At 32.2% G+C, this 22,784-nt stretch overlaps 3 protein-coding genes and 1 long non-coding RNA gene across 5 annotated transcripts; 2 read left to right on the top strand and 2 right to left on the bottom strand.

Moving 5' to 3' along the window:
• Positions 1-1,879: 1,879 nt before the first annotated feature.
• LOC107359257 (AP-2 complex subunit mu) lies at positions 1,880-4,072 on the bottom strand. The gene is made up of 2 exons (XM_015925736.3): positions 3,286-4,072; positions 1,880-3,193 (listed from the first exon to the last, which is right to left on the bottom strand). Exons 1-2 carry the CDS (start codon positions 3,755-3,757, stop codon positions 2,340-2,342), a joined length of 1,326 nt encoding a protein of 441 aa, XP_015781222.1. The 5' UTR covers positions 3,758-4,072; the 3' UTR covers positions 1,880-2,339.
• Positions 4,073-9,633: 5,561 nt separating this feature from the next.
• LOC107359152 (uncharacterized) lies at positions 9,634-12,041 on the top strand. 2 transcript variants are annotated; one of them, XR_016198136.1, is made up of 3 exons: positions 9,634-10,723; positions 10,940-11,037; positions 11,139-12,041. It is a non-coding gene; the product is annotated as an uncharacterized LOC107359152 (long non-coding RNA). The 2 variants fall into 2 exon arrangements; XR_016198137.1 differs by having other exon boundaries at positions 10,940-11,044.
• Positions 12,042-12,852: 811 nt separating this feature from the next.
• LOC107371135 (very long chain fatty acid elongase 1) lies at positions 12,853-14,623 on the top strand. Its single transcript, XM_015939120.3, has one exon. It carries the CDS (start codon positions 13,367-13,369, stop codon positions 14,303-14,305), a length of 939 nt encoding a protein of 312 aa, XP_015794606.2. The 5' UTR covers positions 12,853-13,366; the 3' UTR covers positions 14,306-14,623.
• Positions 14,624-18,302: 3,679 nt separating this feature from the next.
• On the bottom strand, positions 18,303-20,996 carry LOC107359305 (uncharacterized). Its single transcript, XM_015925790.3, has 5 exons — positions 20,646-20,996; positions 19,486-20,539; positions 19,054-19,302; positions 18,775-18,955; positions 18,303-18,657 (listed from the first exon to the last, which is right to left on the bottom strand). The coding sequence occupies exons 3-5, from the start codon at positions 19,133-19,135 to the stop codon at positions 18,450-18,452; spliced, it is 471 nt and encodes a 156-aa protein (XP_015781276.2). The 5' UTR covers positions 19,136-19,302; positions 19,486-20,539; positions 20,646-20,996; the 3' UTR covers positions 18,303-18,449.
• Positions 20,997-22,784: the final 1,788 nt, after the last annotated feature.

Genomic DNA, 22,784 nt, shown 5'->3' with positions numbered 1-22,784 from the left:
TGAGATACAATATTCAATTATAATGTATAATGAATAATACTGATAAATATACTTCATTTTTTTGTTTTTTAACATTTGGTTATTACAATGGGGAAAAGATTCAACAAGGGATATTCATTTTGAATGAAAGCATGAAAAGTTCTTTATCGAGATTCTCTTTGATTTTTCTCTTTTCTCGCATGTTTTTCTTGTGTTCTGCTTTCTTTTGGCGAACTGAATCTTTGGCAGCTTTGTACTCTTTCTCAATAGTCTCTAGACGCTGCAGTGTCTCTACATTTGTCTTTTTATTTCTTTCGAGTCTCTCTGATTCTTCTTGTAATTTAATCTGATGATCACGGAGCTGAACTTCCAATTCTCCATTATTATTTCTGATTTCCTGAATCTGAGCCGATTGTTCCTTTTCCATTTTTTCGGTTCTTTTCTTTAACTCTTCAATATGAGCTTGCTTGGTCTTGCATGAGAATTTGGTGCTTTCGATTTCGTTTTGCAATAAAACAAGCTTTTCTTCAGATGTTTCCAATCTTTCCCTCAATTCATGGTAAGTTTTTTCTATCAAAGGTAGCTCTCCTAGTTTGGTCTTCATTTCATCAATTTTCTTGCCCATAGTGATAAATGAAGTAGTCTTCTCCATATTTGAGTAAATCAATTTAACCATCTTTGCCTTTTCACCTTCTTCAATAGCACTTGCCTCTTGTTTCATCTTTTCAATTTCCATTTCTGTCTGCTTGATATTCTGCTCTCGATTATTGATTTCCACTTCTAATCGCTCTTCCTCGACTTTACTTTCTGCATTTTTAGCATTTATTTGCTCTAAAAGCAGGTCAGTCTCTTGTTCAATTCGCAAATTGGCAGCTATCTTCTCTGAAAATGGATCCATGGATCTTCTCTCCTTCAATAGTTTGATAGTTTGTAAACAATCTTTGCCAATATCGTTGGCTGATCTATGATTACTTATTTCAACTTTACCGATTATTTCATGAGATCCACCCAAACCATTAACTTGGACGGCTCCGTTGACAAACTCGGCGAACATAATTACACAGTCTCTGTAGTGTTTTTTTTCATTCTTATTACGAGTGACCAAAGTATCGTAAATTGTTTGAGTCAAGGGAACAATATCCTTGCAGACCTCAACCTGTGATTTCAGTCCATTAATAATTTTATCAATAGAACCATAAATCTCTTTTTTAATTTCACACTTTTGCTTTACATTTTGAGCGAAACCTTGAGTTTTGCTCATAAACTCACACAGCTCGTTGTAATACTTTTTCTTGGCATGTCGCAGGTCTTTTTCCAGATCCAAATCACAAGCAATTGTTACAGATTCGAAGTTTAATCTTTTTGCTTCATTTTCAATGTTCAATAATTGTTTTAAGCAATTTTCAGCATTGACTCCATAAGAGAAAGCAGAAAAATCAGCTTCTTTAACTGTTTGCTCACAAGGTTTAACATCCTGAGAACGTCTCTCGGAAACTTTGTTGGAATCCATTGGTGCACTGAATTCAAATAACAATGTAATCAAAATAAACTGTAAATCTAAGATTTAACTGAATTAACAATTATTAAAGAAACTTAAGCAATTAAAAGAGAGTAAAAAATTTAACAAGTTGATCGAGTATTCGAAAGAGAATTAAAATCTTAAAATAATCTTATTCTCTTTAAAATAGCTCCATCTACTGACCTTTAAGCTCCCAAAAAAGAAAAACTTCTCTGCTGATAGCAACTGTTTATAAGTTATCGTCAACTATTAGTCCATTTGTACAAATAAATTTTTGTCATCTCTTATTTTAAGTTTAGTAAGCGCGTAGTAAGTAATCATGAGTAGGAAATTTTCAAGCGAGATAAACTGGGGGAGGAAAAAATCAACAACATGAATCGATTAATTGAAAAAAATATAATAGTTTATTTAAATATTTGGAATGGTTTTCACAACATATGCGTCACTTCACCTATTGGTGAAACTAGAACCATTTTGACTCGTTGTAATCTAATAGAAGTTCTGATAGGCAATACATAGAGAAATCGCTATCGCATAAGTTTTCATTTGGAATCCAAATCAACCCATGAATTAAATTATAATAAACAGTAACACACAAAATCAATAGAAGTTAATAGGTAGGTGTTTCACCGGTTTTAAGTTATCATTATTTCTAATATCATCATTGTTGTTTTTCATAACCACATGATTTTTCATGATCAACACGATTAAAGTTGTGATATAATGTAAATTGATAGTTTGGATCAATGATATCGAATGACTTTTGCATCTTTGTATTTTCTTCTTCTTCCTCTTAATCTTCATCATTTTCTCCTTCTCCTTCTCCTTCTCCTAATTATTATTAACATCTTGTTTCATAGAGTCCACTTCGGCCAATATAACGAACCCATTTAATAACATCATGATCGGAATAGTTGAGTTTTGGTTCAAATACTTTTAAATATCTAACTTTAAGACCAGAAGGAGCAAATGGTACTTCAAAGTTCATAGATATTGGTGGTCGATTCCATTTTTTCTTTGTGTCTGTCAATAAAAGTTCAATTTCAGCACTTAATTGTGTCTCCTTCATACCAGCCATTTTCTTGATTTTCCAAACAATAGCATTATCACTAGCTTTGTATTTAGCTTTACCCTTCATACATATCAATTGACAACCACTTGTATTTAGGGGCGTTGGTATTTTAACCTCGATCTTTTGTCCTACAACTGCAGGTTTAAAGTTACTTTTTAGAACAACTTTTACTTCCATTTTGGTTCGACCAGCTTCACGTACAAGTGGAATTATTCGAAACGGGAATGATATATCTTTTGTAATTCTGTATCTCATTAATTCAAATTCACCATCGGGAGGTATAAAGCTGATACTATGTTCCGATTCAAATTTTGATAGTTTAACACATTGATGGAATTGACAATCATCTATTGCTATGGAAGATTTTGATGGATATCCAACATTACCACGAGTTGTGGGATCATCTAAAGCTGAACTTGTTTTACCTTTAGTGTCTAAAATGAGTTTGTCATTTATACCAAATTTGCATTCAGGCATACCAGATAAGAATGCTTTCATTACAACTTTACCGGCAACATGGGCACTCAAAACTTGTCCCTGTGGTGACATTAATAGATTTACATATTCGAGAACGTCAAGGAATAGCTCATTTCGACGATATTTTATACCTTCTCTTCTCCAACCTAAAAAATATTTTTTGAGAAAAAAAGATACAAAGGTTAGAAATCTGAAAGTAAAAGTAAAATCATTAAAGAATAATAAACTAACAACATACCAATTTGTCCAGTTACTTGAGAAGTTATTTGTGATTGTTCTTCTTTTGTCTGAGATTTTACTCCTTGTTGAGTAATAAATGTCTTCAGTATTCCTGTATCAGTATTTTGTGGATAACCAAAATCAAGAATCTCATCCAATAATTCATATATGAGAACAAAATTGTTTTTAACATTCTCTTCACTTATTTTACCAAAATAGCTTTGCATTACTTCACACATTTTGAGTAAAAATTCAAATACCATTGAAGCATTTAAATTTTGTTTAGTAACTGCCGCTAACCATAAATTACTTCGTTTTATATGGAAAAAAGATGTTCTTGCAATATTTGTTACCGGTGATCGTACTTGCTGACGAGCATGAATAACATTAACACGGAAAGCATCAACTGCATTACGGCCAATGTCATCTCGATACATACGGCTAATAAGCACTTCTCCTTTATGATTATAAATGAATAATCCACCAATCATCTTGTCCAGTCAGTTATTTGCTTCAAATTAATCCAAATAATCCAATAAGAGGGAGGTTTTTTCTCCACTCTATTCCTTTACCAACAATAGGTTACAGGTAAACCAACCAACAAGCAACGGAAAAAGGTTCAACATTAAACAAGGGAAACCGCAAAGGGTCCCTTAAAATTTAAAATAATAGATATTATAATAAATTATCTATTACCAGGACCAAATTATAACATTTAAATCACTGAATTAATAAAGACTTTGAACGTTAAATACATTTGTCAAGAAAAAACAAATTAAATTGATGTGATGATGACTTTCAGTGAAGCTTCTTTCAATAAACTCCAATGAAGAGGCGGATCATATCATCTGTAAGTTAAGGGACTTTATTTAAATCTCATTGAATTAGATTCTCATTTAAAATAACAAATTATTAAATTGCATTGAATCAGATTACATAATTATCATTATATAATCATACGCTTATCTTATTTTTCAATTTCCTGCCGAATTTAATCTAAAATAATCATTTGGACTCTTAAAATCTATTCAAAAATATTCCTTCGTTAAAAGCAATGTATTCAAAAACAAACTCATTTTCATTGTCAAACTTTATTCAATGATTGTATATTTCACATAATTCACTTGAAACTGTAAAATTGAGCTGCAAATATATTTTTCATAATTCATAGATTATTTCACATAAAAACACTAATATTCAAGGCTTTTATCCCGCAGATAATAAACATTGATAGGAATAGCCAAGTTAGATGCTATCAAAATTTACATGGAGTTGATTTAATAACATGACATATAATGATATAATGATTTTTCAAGTCCTATTTAGTCAATTGATTTGAATAAAACAACAATAAAAAAATTCACAGCAACAATGATCAAGTACCATTTATATTTTTACATATGCAGTCAAATAGACTTTAATTCTTGAGAATAGCTCACGGAAAGATCTTCAATTGTTAGTAGCAAACCAATCCGAGTTGACACTAGTTGGTTTGATACCATTATAATAACAGATTTAAAATAGTTTCACATCCAACAAATCTAAAATAGTTATAATCAAATCTCATAATGTCTAGTAATTTAAATCTAAGATTAGCCCTTCTTGATCGTCGTCCCGTCTTTTTTGTAAACTCAACAACCAAAAGACCTGAAGGTTTGTTATCAAAATATTTTTACCGTTGGGGACTCGTTTTATACGAAGGATTCAATGTTACTTGGGAAAGTGGAGGTCAAGACCTCGGTGGCTGTAATAATGGCACTTGTACTCAACTTGCCCGTTTCATACAGTTAAATGGCTCTGATTGTGATCAACTTCATGCAGGAATGTTTCTATACGATTCAATTTATCCCAACTTGACTCTGTCCCCACCAATTGACGAGAAAGGTTGCTTCTTTATAACCTATTACCGGAATCCATTAACTGAATTTTCCCTAGACTGCTTGATAACATTAACAACAATCCAACCTTCAGTAATAATATTGCTAATTGGACTAGCAATTTTCGTTAAATTGACTCCACTTATTGTTGTCCTTACCAGTCGCAACCAGAAACAATACAATAAAGCCAGCAAAGTCAACATTAAAGGTACCATCAAAGACACCAAAATTACCATCACCAAAGTATCCGAGATGATTATCGGTACTAATGATAGTCACCTAACCTCACCAACAGCAGCAATTCAATTGATGAGAGTCACCTTGACAGTTGTATTAACATTACTTCAAATTTGGTACTCGGTAAATTTTCAGACTGATCTTACTCTAACATCAAGTGAATCACCAGTTACCAGTTTGAGTGATCTAATTGACCGTAATTTAACACTACAAACCATCAAGATTGGCAGTTGTCATAGAAGTATTGAACAACTTGGAGAGGCAAAAATTTTAGCCCATGTTAGAGCCCATTATTCAACAATAACGTTCGGCAAAACCATTAAAAATGCCCAAATGTTTGTCTATCTTGCTGGCAAATGGGAGATTGAAAAGGCTAAAAAAGACATGGAAGTGTTTGATAAGGAAAGTGAACATTTGGGCAAGTATTTTGAATACAGTGCCCCTTTTGGTTCAAGTTTATCAGTCAATTTAATCAACACACAAATGAGTCAAGCCCTTTACGATAAATTAGTGAACCGTATTTATCAACACGTTGAGACGCAGATAGCAAGACATTTTCACGACAAGAACGGCATTAGGCCTACACATTTATACCGGCAAACAACATCAATAGACAATAGTATCTACACGAAAATAGACTACAACAAGCTGACAATTGTCCATTACAGCTATTATTTTCCAACCTTAATCATCGCAATTTTTCCAGTCTGTTCAATCATCTTGATTTGTGAAATATTTGCTTTCCAAATCACCAAAAGTCAACATTGAAGATCCATCAAAGCCTCAATTTGTTCAATGTACACTGATTAAACTGTGAAATAAAATGGTTGATCTCTAGGCTTACTTTAATTGTTGAACACCTTCGGTTGAATTGAAACCTAAAATGAGTTTCTAGAAGATTCCAAAATATGGTCAATTTCCGAGATTTGGCGGAAGACCCTAAAGACATTTGTGGACCGCTTTGTTGTCCTCCAAGTTGAGTCTTAAGTTGTCAGTCTGCACTTTTAAAACCCTTTTACTGGACTATTTTTTCAAGCCCAGGTAAATGATAATTGCAGGATGAAAATACTTGAAAGGATAAGCTTGGTCAAAATGGAAACGGCAGTCATTAGGTTTGTTTACTTTAAGAGACACTAATTATTGGTCCAACCTTACAGAGTCCATTTCTTAAGCAACGTTGTTACGACCATATTTTACAGAGGAATTTCTAAAAAGCAAATTTTGCTGGAAATTTCTAGATCTCTGTCCCAGACTGACCAGTCGAACGGGCTTATAACTCTTTCACTTTAACTGATTTCTGGAACTCCTCTTTTCTCCATCCTTTTACCATTCCATATTCATAACGAGTACAAGTTGTAACAGTAATTATGAATTTACTGATTCCCTTGATTTGACTGGAAAAGCTCATCAAATCTTCATAAAAACAGAAAAAGGAAGAAAAAAATTGAAAAAATGAAAATGATAGCAAAAAATTTCCGATTCAAAACCAAAATACAAAATTGAAACAAATGAATCTAATCCAATGAACGGTCTGGGTTTGATTCATAATTTTATGTTTGATGCAAGTTCAATCGTTGCATGTTTACCTTGTCCAGCGTATTTTAATTTGTTTTGATATCAAAGTTGCTTAATTTGTACATCATTTCAATCATCTGATTGAGTTAACGACGTTTCCTATCACTCACATTGGATTTACATATAAAAACAGGATTGCAACAAAGTTATGGTTTCAATAAAAATGATTATCAATAAATGCTAGGAAATGTAGTAAATATAGTAAATAATTTCGTAACTTGAGGCAGTTTGATAAGGATTAATTAAATAGATTGCTGGGAAATCCTTTGCCTTCAGCCGTTTAATCATAACCAAATGAATGTTTACGAGTTGAATGAAACCTTTCCGATAAATTGTTTGCTCATTTTAAATATTACATTAATAGCAGACAAAATATCAGACAATTGAACTGTAAACAATATAATACAATCTAAAAGTGAAATCTTTAAATTGTTGTTAGCTATTGATTACAGTCCATTTTACCAGTTACCTAATAACGAGAAATATTATAAATAAAAGATGATGTTGGAATGAAAAATTGACTTCAACTTTACATTGAAATGCAATAAAAAAGCTACTTTTGCGGATCAATCAAATGATAAAACAATTGAAATTGTTGTTGCTTTTAAACAAAAACTGGTATCTTCATTATTACATTAACATGTAATAACAATATTCAACTGTTAAACTGACCAACTGTTGATAGCATTTTATTATTGATGATTGCTTAATCTAATTGTTATCAACAGCGTAAAGTAAGTTAATCACGAACAAGTTAATCTGTATTTAATAACAATGGTTTGACTTAAAGCCGCCATTATAAGATTGAAACAAAATGATTACCAAAAGATGGTTACCTTTCAACAAATCAATAATTATGCGGAAATAAGCGATTAATTAGTACAACAGTCATAAGGAATCAACTTCAATATTGGAATGACAATTAAAATGAATTAATCTGATCTATAGTGTTGATTTCAATTGATTTTAAAGCAAGTCTATCATGGAAAGTATTGATAATTGAACATCAATAGACAATAGCAGTTGCTGTTCAAGATCAAAATAATCAATTCTCAATACTTTTAGTATTATATTTTTATTTCAAGCAAAATTGTTATTTTAAAGCTAAAAAATGGGTAAAAATGCTATTGATTATCATTAAATATCCTTGAACATTTCATTTAGTTTAAGTGTAAGTGTGTTAATAAGATATAACAATTTAATAAGGCCAATTGTCACAAGTACAATTCAATTTTTACACCTAAAAATGAGAATCTTTTACTTTTAGTTAAAATTAGCTTTTATTGCTTTCCTCTCTTCCTTCCGATTGATAATTTTAAACCTTTTATCTATTATATTATTAAAGGCATCACCAGTGATTAATTGATTGGGTTAATGGAAAGTGATCAGCCGAGCATTCAATGTCAATTTCAAGTTAATTGAAAGTGATTGCTTGAATTGTGTGAAAGGTAAATCAAAAATTCATTTGAGATTATCAAATGTTGTTGTTGTTGTTGTGATATTAATTCATTACCATCTAGGCTGAGGCGATATTTAACCTCTATTTTGTTAATTTTTTAACCTTTAAACTATTAACATGATTAACTAACTGTTGTTTTACCAAATTGTTTCAATTGAGTATCATTGATGTCACTTCCTGATTCATTTGTTAATGCTAATCAAGTAAACTTGTTTGGTTACTTGAATTTCATGAATAACAAATTGCTGGGAGACAAGTTCAATGCAACAATTGATCATCAATTGTAATAACAGCGTTTTTGTATTGTTGTGGCTTGGACGCAGCTTCAAGTATTAGTTAACAGCTAATTTAGGGTTCATCTAATCTGGTCAAATGGGCAACGTTGAAAAAAGTGGCTGGATAAGCATTTTGTCTTGATGAAATGAGCCATTCAACTTTCCGAGATGAAGTTAATTATGAAGAGTTGGTTAATCATCTTAATAAGGTTAAATTGGATCATGTTTTGTTAATGAGAACAAATTGAATCAAGATTAATCGACAGTCAAATCTGTGTTCACATGTAAGGTTTATAAGCCATCCAAATCTGGTACTAAAGATGGCTGATTTGGGTAATCTTGAATCGAGTTGAGAGTCCAGTGAACACCTTTAGCTGTGCCTTTAAGTTTAAGATATATTGAATGTTAGATTTAGATTACATGATCTGATTGATCAACTTGATTTCGTGTGATTTTTCCTTCTTGCAATTGGAATCGAAGCCAAACGAGAATGTACCTCACAACAGCTTCAAGTTAATCAAATCGCAGATCAAGACTTGATATACCTTTGAATCCATGGTTTGTGTATAAAGTGAAAGTGGACTCATCTTGAACATCAATCCTCTTAATCGTTATAATCTGTAAATGGAAAATATTCAAGCTAACTTAGATATTATCTTACAAAATGAAAATTATTCTTGAATCAGAATAGTTACAGTCAAAGAATATGAGTTTTCAATAAATGTTTTGCACATATTGGCAAGTCAATACATTCGGGTATGAAAAAAATTGTAAACATAGATTCATTGTTACACTTATCGGTTATCACCGGACAGAATTTGAAATCGATAAAAATATTTACAACTTGTTCTTATTCCTGAATATTGACTTGTCAATTTGCACAAAGATCAATGATCAAACTAATCTTCTTTGATTGTATATCAACTAACCTTTAGATTAATATTTCACAATGTGACGCCTTTTACATTATGTCATCGTCGTCAAGCTGGCAGTCAATGAGCTGGTAAAGACTAGAGATTTACAGTCATTTAGATCAGACAAAGCCCATTGGACGGTAAGACTCGATAAATTAGAGTAACAATCAGTTAATGAAATCTGTAAATTGATTAACAATCAAACCTTAAGGCGATGGAAGTAAGGTAAGTCTTACTTTCAATTTCCAAACATTCATGCACTAAACTGCTTAAGGGTTACAACCTGATACTGATGATGAAAAAGAAAAGTTAAACTCAGGCGATGGATAAAGAAATCAGGATTTTCCAGTTTAAATTCACACTCGAAGAAAAAAGATGTTCAAACTGAGTCACAAATGAATAAAAAAATGATTAAAATTTGATTTTCACCAATCAGTACAATAAAAAAAACAAAAACAATGCAGAGTATAATTCATAAGTCAAAGTGAAAGTAATTAAAACGAGATGTCAGTGCGATCAAAACTGTTACGTTGTTTTGAATATGTTAACCGATGGTAAACTCAATGGTTAACTTTATTTTCCTGTTTTTATTTCAATATTTCTCAATAAATGATTAACCTTGATTACTCCTATGGATTCTTTATCCTTGATTTTAATTAACAATTATAAACCCATGCCTTATCACATAGACTAATCTTGTATTACGACCTTGTTCAATCGTTTAATTTGCTTAATGTTTGTTGCTCTTGTTAACGGGTTATCTTTATCTCATTACATAGTCTTTGATATTTGTATGACAAAATTGACTCTGATATAAGATGGAACCTCACAAGGAATACCAGAATATTATCCAAATGAATGGCCGCTAATTGAATTCAAATCATCTTCATTACCATCAACATCAATAACAACTTCATGCCTGTTTATAAATGGTCAAATTAGTTTAAATCGACCGCTCACATTTTGGGTTATCTGGCTTGGGTTTTTATAATCTGGTTGTTGTCATTATTGGGTTACGTCTTGCAGTTCACGTTCACTGACTGGTCATCTTTATCGTAATTTAGTAGCAAATCTTTTTGTTTTTGCTAATTCTGGTTAACCATTTTTAACATGTGTCAAGGTGAGTTAATCAGATGAGTGGAGTTTAACTGATTATCAGTTCAATCATCATTTTGTTACTTATTTTGGTCCTGTTAACCATCATCTTAAAGTTTAATGTTAATCAACCAAACCAAGTCAAGGTTAACCTAATCATCAACTTTCAATGTACACTTAACCTTATATACGGACGCTATTGACAGACCAATCTATTGATTAAACCCAAATTTTTCAATAGACTTGCATCTCTATCAACAAGAGCCCTATAAATTATATCATCACCATCTAAAAATTGTGTTAAAAGCTCATCTAACCAAAAATTGGAAGCCACTCAAAGTAAGATGTACTTATCAATTTTAATTTATCTTTATGTAATCTGAAAATTACTTTTAATTAACCTTTGAATAATTTGTACTTTCATTTATATTTCCATGTAGATTCATTCAAATGGCATTTTTCTTCGCTTAAAATTAGTCAAATGTGGTTTCCATAAAGATGACATTGAAATTGACGATAAAAAGCCATCCAATGGATCTGTTTATCAACTTAATGTCAATATTGTTTTTCAAATCTTGTTTACATGTTAATTGTAGATTAAGTAATTGTTTGACTATGAAAAACAAATGTTAGATAATTGTTGGCCGGCAAACAAACAAGAATGGACTTCTATCATGCTGATGATGTGCTTCACGCTGCTTTTACGAGGAAAACAAATGCATGAATTGTCATGTGGAGGAAAAATAGTAATTACCTGGACAGAATAATCACAATTTGCGTGTAATTTGGATATTAAACATTGGATGGTCGCAACAATTCATCTTGTTGGATAATTAAAGCCAAGTCAAAATCAAGTGATGATTCGATACCAAAATTATGGCATAAATTGAAGCCCTAAATCACTATGTAAATTGTTCACATTATGCAATGACACAATCAGTTGATTGCTTCAAGAGCAACGAGTTAAACCAGTTAAAATTGACTGATTGATTCAAGAGCCCAGATTACAAAATTATTGATATTTCAATCAATGGTTTGAGGTCAAATCAGCCAACGCCATTGGTGATACAATCATATTTATTGCAATCTAATTTCCTCAATCATCGTTTAGTCAATAGTTAAGATGACAATGTTGTATCTGTCAACAATCATGTGTTGATCTTGATTGTAATTGAGCCCTCAAGATTGAACTATTTTTAAGTCAGCATTGTTTTTGTTGATAATTGAGACATTAATTGTATTCAATAATGTTTCTTGGCTTTCTTTTGCTTATTGTGTCAATCAGAATAATTAATCTGGAAAAATAAAAATCTTTTTTGGGTTTTCTTTTTTTATCAATCAAACACTTTTTTTGTTATTATTATTATTTAATGTCAAGGTTTTGAATTTTCAAGTAAATCAAAATAACAGTAATGAAAATTTTCCCGATTAAACAATCTTCCCTCTTATTAACCATGGATTGAATACATTTAATGTAACCAACAGGTATGCCAAGTTAAAGGTTGAGATTAAAAAGAGCTGTGATGTAACAATTAAAGAGCTTAATGAGTGTTAAAATTAATATTAATGTTACAATTACAGTACCGTTGAACAATTTACTGATCAATGTAACAACTTAACTGTTTGGGCTTATGAAATGTAAAAAGTTGTTGCTGGATTGCTGGTTTAACCAGAAAGCTAAAACCAAGACAGAATTTAGTTGATTTTATTCATGAGTTAATTGATGAGCTTGGTTTAATTAACAAGGAAAAATCCCATCCACCAATCCATTGATTGTTCACAAATAGATGTTTACAATTTAAAGAAAAAATTGACTCAACTTGAAAGAAGTGAAATTTATATTTAGCAAAATGAAGACAGAAAATTTGTTGAACCTCTTTGGTAATGATTGTTTTGCTAAATGGATTGCGGCTTGAAGAGACGATCATCACCATTTCAAGGAGATTGAGTTAATGAATAACTCAAAGATCATGTAAAAACTGGACAATAGTTGTTTCATGTCACTGTAATTAATTAATCAAAATATGAAAAAAAACGTTAACCTTCAATTTTGTAAATAATTACTAGGTAACCTCAAAGCCCTCTATTGTAAATAGATTCAACTTTGTACCTATTATAAAAAGCTCCCTCTTTTATGTTACGAAGGAAACATTTTCCATTTTCAGCTTGTTTCTCGATATGGCAAAGGGTTAGATTGTTGCAGGTCAAAGGATTAACCATAATAAAAATGTGTACACAAAAAATGGACTTTGTTTTTTTGCTTTTGTTAAAAACTAGTTTAACTGGGCTAATGCCTTCTTCTCTTGGTCAACCTTATCAACTTGTCAACCGTTTGTATTTAAAAGTGAACCAGTTAATCCCTGGTGAATCCATATCATTGGTTCAACCTTTTTTTCAACCTAACAACAACAGTAAAAAACCTTTGGTTCCATCAAATATCTGTAAATTTCTTCATCTTTCCTCATCTTTCTCTACCTTTCTACTCTTCTACCTGTTATCTTTCATTCTCCTCCTTACTTTATCATCTTCATATTCTCTCATTCTACCTTAATTGTTGAAGCTCCTCCTCTGATTATTCGAATTCCCATTTTAAAAACATTTCATTTTAAAAACATTTCATTTCACTTCTATTCACACACACATACACAGTCATTCACATTAGCTAACAATGTTTGCCAGTTTGTTTGAAATGGCCTCTGGTCAGATGACTTTTCAACATTTTAACACTGTTTCACCTGTAGTCAGTGATTACTTCGATGAATTTATGGAAACAAAGACACATGCTGATATCGCTAAACTTCCTTTGATGGAAAATGGTTTTCTTGTTATACTGTCAATTATGGCAACTTATTTGTATTTTGTTAAAGTTTGGGGACCAAGAATGATGGCCAACCGTAAACCATATGATTTAAAGCCTTTAATATTGACACATAATATCTCTTTATCCATATTTAATTTCTACTTTTTCATATTCACCTTAAAACAATCCACATTTGGAGCTGATTTCTGGAAATGTTCACCATTAGAGCTGGCTCTTCGGGAGGACAAAGATTACAAACTTTGGGTCATCTGGATTTACATTATGTCCAAATTTGTTGATCTTTTTGATACCGTTTTCTTTATTTTGAGGAAAAAATTTTCCCATGTATCTACACTCCACGTTGTTCACCACACTATTGTACCAATCAACTTTTGGCTCGCCTTTAAATATGCCCCTTCTCTCAATCTGGTTCTGCTTCCCTGCATCAACTCCTTGGTTCACACCATCATGTATGCCTATTATGCGTTATCAGCCTTCGGTCCCGCTGTACGTCCTTATTTATGGTGGAAAAAGTATCTGACAACTCTTCAAATAAGTCAATTTGTGCTTGTCCTCATCAATTACACTTACCTTGGAGCTTGGTCAGACTGCAAGATTCCTAAATTCATGTTCATATTGGGTTTCCCTCAAGTTGCTCTTATTATGGTTATGTTCATCTCTTTCTTCATCAAAACTTATATCCAGACAAAACCATCATCACCATCATCATCATTATCATCATCAACATCATCCTCATCCTCATCATCGTCACCATCAACTGCAATCACGTCCAAGAAAAGTCAATGAATTTCTCTTTTTCCATCTCTCTCTTTGTGTATAAAATCTTAAAAATGGACTACCGGAGGCTGGTTCCTTTTTTAATTCTTCGTGTAATCATTGAATATTTTTTTCTCCTAAAAATGCACAGAGATGTAAACACTCAGGGAATGTTTTTTCAACCCTTTTTAATCTCTTCATGTGTCCATGTACACACTAATTGACCGTCTTGTTTCTTTCCAAAATTAGTTCAATCAGATTGAGAAACTATATTCCTCTAAGTGCGAGCAAATCTGTAACACAACTTTATACTTTGATAATAAAGTAATGATCTCTTCTCTTGCTCAATCATCTCTGACATCCTTAATCTTTTTGTTTTTGTTATCATCATTCACCTTTTCTTAATTAAACTTGTACCTTTAATCATGTTGATTAGTTGAACAGTAAAAGTGAATGTTGAACCTGCAAGTTAAAAAGGGGAAACATTCAACTTGAATTTAATGGCTGGGTTAATGTCCATTTGATCAACAGTTGTTTTCCCTTTTATTTTTCATTTTGAACGGGTTTAGTGCGATAGTGAAGTTGTACAAACAGGAATCAACTGATTGCCTTTTCATGAATTGATGATGATGGTGATGGATAAAATTATTTCCGTTTTGTGTCCAGTAAACTTGTTTCGCCGAAAAATGATGTTGTGTGATAGTAAAGATTATACGGAAATACTTGTAGGAAGGTAAAAGAGATTTTTATTGAGAATCACTTGTAGCACTTGCTGAAGAAATGAACGAAAAAAAAAATAAAATGATAAGAAAAATTGATAATTCTTTGATTCAAATTGATTGGAAGAAATTATAAAATCAAAAGGTTCAAGTTTGGGTCACATTTGTGTTAATACAAGATTATGTGAGTGGATTGGTTATGAAAATAAATGAGCTTACCAAATGTAATAGCACGCCAGATTAATCACAATTTCATTTGTCAGATGAAAAAGATGTGAACCAAAAAAGTAGGGGAATTTGACTAAATTAAATTGCACCAAGCTGCAGTTTGAGTCGAGCTTGAATTGTAAATTTACATTCGATGTGAAACTTCAGTCTATACACCATTGCAAATCAGATATTTCATGAATTCTGGTTAATCATTATCTTCTGATTAATGACCTTGTTGGTAGCAACATCAGCTTTTGTATTTTATTTTGAAGACGTGCTGGTGAAAGTCAATTTGAACATTCATGTATTACTTGAAGCGACACAACGTTAAACCGGTAAAATGAGCTGTTGCACGATTAAAAGGTTGACACATTGAGTCACTCATTCTAGATATTAAGAGATTCTGGAAATGAAATGTTCATCTGATTTACAAGGCTAGTAAGCCATTAGTAAGATTAAGAGGTTAGTGTTTTGATTTTGAATGAAACATCTGACAACATGAAACAATGAAATGTTGACACTTATTCACTGATATTCATATACAGTGACATTATTATGTAAGTCTCGAGTGTTTTGTCAGATATTGCTAGAACCTGAATAAGTGCTCAGAGCTATGTTAAAGACACTGACAAGCAATTCCTCATGTTTTTCAAGGGAACACATATTTAATTGCTTGAGTGGAGCGAGTTCAGAAATATTTTAAAGTGGAGATTTAGTGTTAAATTGTGGTTTATTAAATTTTATGCTTTTATGAAAGTTATCTATGGATACTGTGACGGTTTAGCAGTGACTGTTAGCAATCAAAACGGTAAATTTTACACAAAATTGTTAATAGGTTTGTGAAGAGTTCATAACTCAACAGTTTTAGTTGCCTAATTGTTTGCGAAACTCATCACTTCCATTTTTACCCATTCAAATTGTCTTCATTGTCTGCTGTGTACACTTAATCCTTTTCATGTTGATTGTTTGTCACCATATTTGCTAACTGTTATCAATTCCAGATTCTTTAAGTGACTGATGTAAGCTTCAACACCCGTTTGCCTCATTACCAGAAGGTATAGTCACCTCATTGATGTTAACCATTTCACTTCACTTCATTAAGTGACACTTCACTAAACACTTGTCTTTTGAAGGCGGTTCTTTTAAAAGCATCACATTGAAAGGATAGTCTCAGGTTAAAGCAAATTACTTGGTCTCAATTTAAATTGGTTAATTAAGGTCAATATTAGTTAAGCCGTCTTTCAAATTTCCCTTTCTATTAGTAATTGGTAGTGACATCTAGTGGTGACGAAACATAGTTTTTTATAGTTTCAAACTTGAGGTTAACAATCAAACATTAACAATGTTTCAAAGCGAATGAAGTTTTTCATTTCTTCAGAAATTTTCAATTCAAGATTTGACTTCAAGATGTTTTGATAATGATAATGATCCGGTAACAAAATTAGATCGATGTTACTTGAATCTCAATAACAGTAAAGCAAGCCTTGGTGATCAAAACTTGCGTTTATTTATGTAAACTAACAATTGTAAGTGAAAAATTTATGGTTGATCATGTAAAATATTCAAATTTTTGATTATGAGGTTATGTAAAGGACATTATTAGTGATGATTCAAAGTGTCAATGGCCATGGGTTTTGTGTGGACCTAATGATTCTTTGTCGTGTCTTGATGACCATTTCTATTCTGATCTACACTTTGATGCTTCATAACTGGTTAAATTGAACTGCAAAGTTGAGAGTGAAAAAGGAGGGAATTTCATTTACTTTTCCTCATCTTCTACTCTTTCTGTGCTTTCATCCTTTTCCATCTTCATAAACTCTTCCCTTTACCTTCTCTCTCTTTCTCTACATTCACTGATTCTCTAAACTCTCTTTTAATCTTACATTTTTTATAATAGTTTGACCATAAGATGGATGGACAGCAAGGAAAAGAGGTAAAAGGAAAACCGGCCTTTCAAATCGTGCAATTTTGATCATCTTTCTTCTCCACCTTTTCCATCTCTTAACTGGTTGAATTGTTTCTCCATCAACAGCTTCAACATCATTATACATCTTACCTTTTTTGTTGATAATCAGTAACTTGCGTTCATAAGCTTTCTGAAGATGATCTATCTCCTGCTAAGCAACTTTGGATTCTTAATGCCTCTTAAATCGCGATTTGTGAACTAATCATGTTTTAGTTTGAAAAAAGATCTTGTAATTAATCGAAAGCAAGAAAAAAGTGTTGTTTTTCCAACATTTCAATATAAACTGTTCCAAAATGAGTTGAAAAGCTTTTCAATGTTGGTTATAAACGCACACAACTTAAAAATTGGATCAAGTTGATTGTCAATTGTTACTGTTAGCATAATCTATTGACCAGATAATATGGAATCTCGAGATCAAAAGTAACAACTTGAATTTTGTTTGCATCAAACAACCACAGAGTGAACCATATTTAGATATTTATAACAACCTATTCATGGTGTTCACCGAATACACTGGCGTGAACAACTTTCCTACCTTGTAATTGGTACAATAGAGCTGCGAAATTGCTATTTTTAGATAATTTTTTCTCTTCTCGTGTTCATATTTACTAATGATAACTTTTTTATTTACTCCAATTCACAATGGTCTCAGTGATTGATTGGTCTAGAGCACATTAACAAAGTAAGCTTCAACCAGATTATTACTGACAAGGTTAAGAATGAGTCTGATTTTTGAGGCGGAAGAAAGGCAAACATGGAAGATATTTACACTGGTTGGATAACCTCGAAATGGATAACCAACACGGAACAGTCACAAGTTGAGAACGAGCTGTGAAAACCTTGGCTGAAAGTTGACAAAGATTGCCATTGTTATAGCAAGCGTTTAGCCCAGTTGTTTTGAATTGATCAATCAAACAGATTATCCAGCCTTGGATACAAACAAAAGTGTCTCGTCATGAACCTCTCGAAGCTTAACACAAGCAAAAATGTAAACAAATACATGTAACTTTGTTCAAGAAAATATTCACTATCAATGGAAAAGTGCTTACGAACGAGTTGAGATCCAATTTTTTGGAAAGTTGATCAATATAAATGATAGAAAAAGAAATAACAAAGCAAACTTGTTAATCGGTTAAACTTTGAATTGGTGGTGATGATGGTGTTTATTTTTGTTGATTTGGCGAAAGAAAAATGATCGGACTTGATGTATATCGAGAAGAGTGAACCAAGGAAAAGAAAAAAGAACGAAATGTTGAAAAGATTGATTTTAAAATAACTATCAATTGGAATAAATAGAATGAGTATGATTAAGGTGAGCATCAGGCCAGGTCAGAATATTTTCAAAGCATGAAACACAGAATGGTCCATGGCCACATGAGTTGTAGGCAGTTATATCAGCACAATAGATGAATTTTGGCTTTAATCTTTCAATCACAAATGGTCCTTTTGTACTGAAGTTGCGTTGACCAAAATCACGATTTCGACGACTTTTAAAAGGAGCATAAAAAATGAAATTAGATTTTACTACAAACAAGAAAATTGATTCTTTTACAATCAAAACATGATTGCACATAATGAAAAACAGTGTTTAATGTTAGACTTACTCGATTGTAGAGTTAACTCCATAGCGAAGGCCCCAATAATAAACTGAATAACCCGTTACTTGGCCTGGATCATTTGGATCGGTGATACCCAGCACAATGGCATTTTTGGTAACTGCCTTTATCCAAATGTAAGGTGGATTCTTTGGTACTGTACATTTCTCGGCAATTTCATAATATGATTCTAGATGAGTTAAAGGAAAAGTTTGAAAATTATTGTGAAAATTGTAAGATCGAGATAGTTTTGGAAAGGAATACAAGAAAAAAAGCAAAATTTCTTACCTTGACTATTATGAGCTGAACTTGTTTTCGTATACCAACTGAATGCTATGAATACAAAGATGACAACAATGAGTCTGTTCATGATGCGATTTTGTGAACTAATTGCAATAAAGAGTTGAATCTGCCGATAGCCGACCTAACAAAAGTTGAAAAAATCAAGATAACTCTTCATAGACTAGAGGCCTTGAGTCCATGGAAGGTGAGGGAGGAGGATCGGCACTGATAATGATAATTCTTGGAGACTACGAGCTTAAATGAAGAAAAAAAAGAAGTAAAAAAAGCAGGTCTCAATGTGATAGTGAGTTAGTGAGTTTAGAGTTAATAGGAGAACGTGAGATGAGTTGAGAGAGATGATGAGGCTGAGGCTGATGAGGGAAAGAGTGGGAAAAGGGAGGAGATGGAAGAAGGATGTTTGCTGAGTTGAACGAGTACCATTAAACAATGAAGAAATGAAGATGATGAAAATGATGGCGATGATGTAGATGGAGTGGAAGAGATAAAAACTACCAAATAATATGAACAAGATCATCCAAGCATTAAAGATCAATGGACCTAAACCATATTTCATTTCAGTCTAGGCCAATTTTATCCGATTTAACTCTAAAAAACCAATCTAATAGCCATTTGATCATCTTGAAACCCGTTCATCGAAAACCTTTTCTCTGTCAATTCATCATTTCCCTCTCAATGGCACAGATGAATTGCTCTTTGCTTTTCCATCAACCAGACCAATGAACACTTTCTTTACAGTCTTTATTCCAATCTTTGATTAGATATCGCCATGACATTTACCATCTTCTTGATCACAGTTATTTCTTCCTACTTTCTTTGCTCCTTGGATAGACAATCTTTCCTTTAAATTAGCTTTCCTTTGTCCCTTCATACCCACATGGAGGCCACAATAGCTCAAGTCTAATCCAGAATACCAGAATATTTTTGATTGAAACTCAGCGATTTTTGCTATCTGCCTTCTCTTGGCTTTGTTGCTGGTTCCTTTTGTAGATCATCAACTTTTTGTTGTGTTTAATATCGTGCTACTGCTCTGCATTATTTTCAGTAATGGCAACTCCTACAGTAAAAGATTTTCATGTTTGATAAATCTTTTCTTTTTGGCAGACATCGTTTGATTTGCAATCTTTTTAAACCAAGGAAGAAATAACTTTGCTCATGATTCCATTTTATCAGCCACCGATGATTTTGTTCCTCCTTCTGGTTTCTTAATGGCAAGGAAAATCTGATAAGCATGGAAGATGATCACATTTTTGCTTTGTAATGCAGCTTGACCAGTGTAAAATTACCAAAAAGCCAAGCCAACTCTTTGTGCTTTGATAAAAAAAACAGCTTTAGTTTGTTTAAACGGGGGAAAACAGCTCAATTAAGGTAATTTATTGAAACTCAAGTCATGAAGTTTCATTTTCTTTCAGATTGATTATAGTCATCATTTTCACATGAATCTTATTCGCTTTCGCCTCAACTCATTGGTTTCCTAGAAAGATGATGAATAGAGAAGCAAATGAGTGGTCATGAAAAATTATCAAAAGATAAGTATGATTAATATTTTACTTATTAGATACATTATGTATTTAACTTACTTTTGAGCATTCAGTCACGGTTACTCTTTAAAATAGCTTGCTTTGTTTCAAGATTAGTGATCAATTTCGGCAGTGTTTTTGTAACAGCAAAAATAGCTCTTCAATTGGATTTGCTGGACTTCAATTTGATGCAGAACGGTTTCCTTGAACTGTTTCGTTGATTGAATTCACTTATTTTCAGTATCAAGTTTCAGTAAAATTAAACACATTAATAATTCAAGACTAGTGTTTCGTGTTCAACCATCACCAATTCATTTTTGTTTGGATAGTCAAACTGAAACATGACAAATATCCAAAACAGCAATACATTTGATTCCTCAAAATAATAAGACTCATAACAAGGCAAAACCTGTTAAACTCCATCTATTAGCAATTAAGAAAATTGATCAGCTAACCTCTGGTCGCGCGGGTAAAATTTTGTGTTACTTATAATTGTTTTCATTGTATTTTACAAAGTAACTGCTGTTTGGTTAGATTTTATTTTAGCAATTTGAAAAATATGAATAGCTCTACCGAGAATCACCTTGACTCAAACCTCTTGCAGGTCTTTGAAGGCACTCTAAAATGTTGAAACCAACAGTAAAAAAAAGAGTTTCAAGAAAAGGAAACAGCCAATCTTCGATTCTTGGTTATGCCAAAAAAACACCCTTATGTTCAATTTGTCCGAGAAGAAGATAGCTCTACCAAGATTGGGTAAAGTCTTAATTCACTTGAATCTATTATGAATAGTAACTAAGTTGAATTTGAACTTTACCCAGAATGCATAACTAAAGCTAATCTATTAGTGTCAAGTCCAGTTCGTGTTCCACATCGTTGCTCTCCAAGCTGCATCAATGTTTCCTATAAAGATATTTCAAAATATCGTGACACTAATCCATACGCAATACCAATCATTTGTGGCTGGGATCGTCAAGTAGCCTGCAAACTAATCGATTCAAAAATAGAAGAGAACGAACAATTTTCTATGTATTGCATTTCGGTCACTGAGAAGCACATAAAACAAATGAAAATATCTCAATTGAAATTGTGAATTATTTTTCAGTGACTCCAATAGGCTTCAATGCAATATCCACACTTATAAGGGCCGCAATATCAATAAGCGCGCACCGGTGTAAAAAAACAAAATAAGTGTCGAATTATTTTTCGTCCTCTACAATATAAGCCTGAAAAAATTGAAAATGACCGTACAAGCAAGGTCACTTCCCTTGTCAGAATTAAATTGTACAAGGGTGAAGTTATGATGCGGATGATTTAAAGTAGCAGAATACCATGCAATATCTTGCATAAATTGGGTTGACTATGAGGCGATCACTCCTGATTTCAATATTAGCCAGCAAATTTTCCTGCCGAGTGAAGTTAACACGAATTAGTTGCTCATTTTATGGTTTGCGTTGATACTGATAACTGCTGTGATGAAAGTAAATGTAAACGATTGACAAAATATAGCTACGAAATCATCCGTAACATACTGAATCTTGATGACGATTTCGATAATTAATGTCGACTGTTGTACCATTTTTCCCAACATGTAATTCTGTCTTTCCTGCATTTGTTTGACAATCCTAAAATTGGTATCTTTTCTTGTCATTCGTTCCTATTCTATTATGCTTGTTAGGCAAATTATGCTCAACATAAGATTAGCGCTTCATAAAGTAGCAAAATATGTTTTTATTACAGTAAATTAAAAGTAAAATTGAAAAGCTGATTTACTTGAAGAATACACCTAAAAATAAATCAAAAGTTTCCATGTGACTGTACTTCAAATCAAATTGCCATGAATTATCCATCTCATGAAAAGTTCATCAATGTCTTTATTTATTTTGAAGCAAACGAATCAATATGTAGAAACATCACGTTCTCTAGTTATTTTCAACATTGTTAACTCTGTTATCCGTGAAATGAAAGACAATGGTTCTATTAAGTCACTCCAAGTTAAAATGTTATCCAAACTAGGAACCAACCTGATTCACAGACTTTCAAATGGTAAAGATGTTTGCCTTCCTTGATAAACATCTTTTAAGCCTTATTATCCTCAATAGTCCTACAATTATCCCACTATCTTTACCTGTAAAATAAATGAGAGAAAAGTAATTGTAAAAAGCAAATAAAAAAACTATCAATAGAATGCAGTTTCCCTGA

This window comes from Tetranychus urticae, chromosome 1, assembly GCF_039701765.1.
Source record: "Tetranychus urticae isolate SD_2017Ah chromosome 1, NJAU_TeUrti_SD_1.0, whole genome shotgun sequence".
Taxonomy (NCBI): Eukaryota; Metazoa; Arthropoda; class Arachnida; order Trombidiformes; family Tetranychidae; genus Tetranychus; species Tetranychus urticae.
This window is presented reverse-complemented; position numbering and strand designations above follow the sequence as displayed.